The sequence below is a fragment of the Sinocyclocheilus anshuiensis genome, unplaced genomic scaffold (genome assembly GCF_001515605.1).
Source record: "Sinocyclocheilus anshuiensis isolate Anshui unplaced genomic scaffold, SAMN03320099.WGS_v1.1 scaffold1051, whole genome shotgun sequence".
Classification (NCBI taxonomy): domain Eukaryota; kingdom Metazoa; phylum Chordata; class Actinopteri; order Cypriniformes; family Cyprinidae; genus Sinocyclocheilus; species Sinocyclocheilus anshuiensis.
In genome coordinates this window covers 1,481,548-1,481,825 of record NW_015546234.1, presented here as the reverse complement: position 1 = coordinate 1,481,825, position 278 = coordinate 1,481,548, and the positions used below count along the sequence as shown (strand labels likewise).

At 38.1% G+C, this 278-nt stretch overlaps 1 protein-coding gene across 3 annotated transcripts in view; it reads right to left on the bottom strand.

The window, feature by feature from the left end:
* Positions 1-6: 6 nt before the first annotated feature.
* The window catches only part of LOC107701504 (low density lipoprotein receptor adapter protein 1-like), a 32,380-nt gene continuing 32,108 nt past the window's right edge, over positions 7-278 (bottom strand). For 2 of the 3 annotated variants that reach the window (XM_016503536.1, XM_016503535.1), the window contains one exon: positions 7-117. In XM_016503536.1, coding sequence (XP_016359022.1) covers positions 71-117 — 47 coding nt within the window. In that variant the 3' untranslated portion in view covers positions 7-70. The remainder of the gene's footprint in view (positions 118-278) is intronic. The other variant, XM_016503537.1, reaches the window with a different exon arrangement.

The following is a 278-nucleotide window of genomic DNA, read 5'->3' as shown; positions in this document are numbered from 1 at the left end:
GTGTGTGTGTGTGTGTGTGTTCAGTCTGAGTCCTCACTGCTGAAGGAAAGGAGATCTTCTTCCGCTGGACTCACAGCTGCATCCTCAGACACGGTTCTGCTGCGGGATGTTGCCAGTCTGATGGAGGGAAGAAGAAGAGTAATCTTTACTATTTATTATTTTATGTTACAATGTTTCCTTGTTTTTAATTTTTTTTCTAACTGTTAAAACGTGTTAGTCTACAACTACATTTACACTGAAAGATGCACATGCAAAAAAAAAAAAAAAAAACTTTAGGG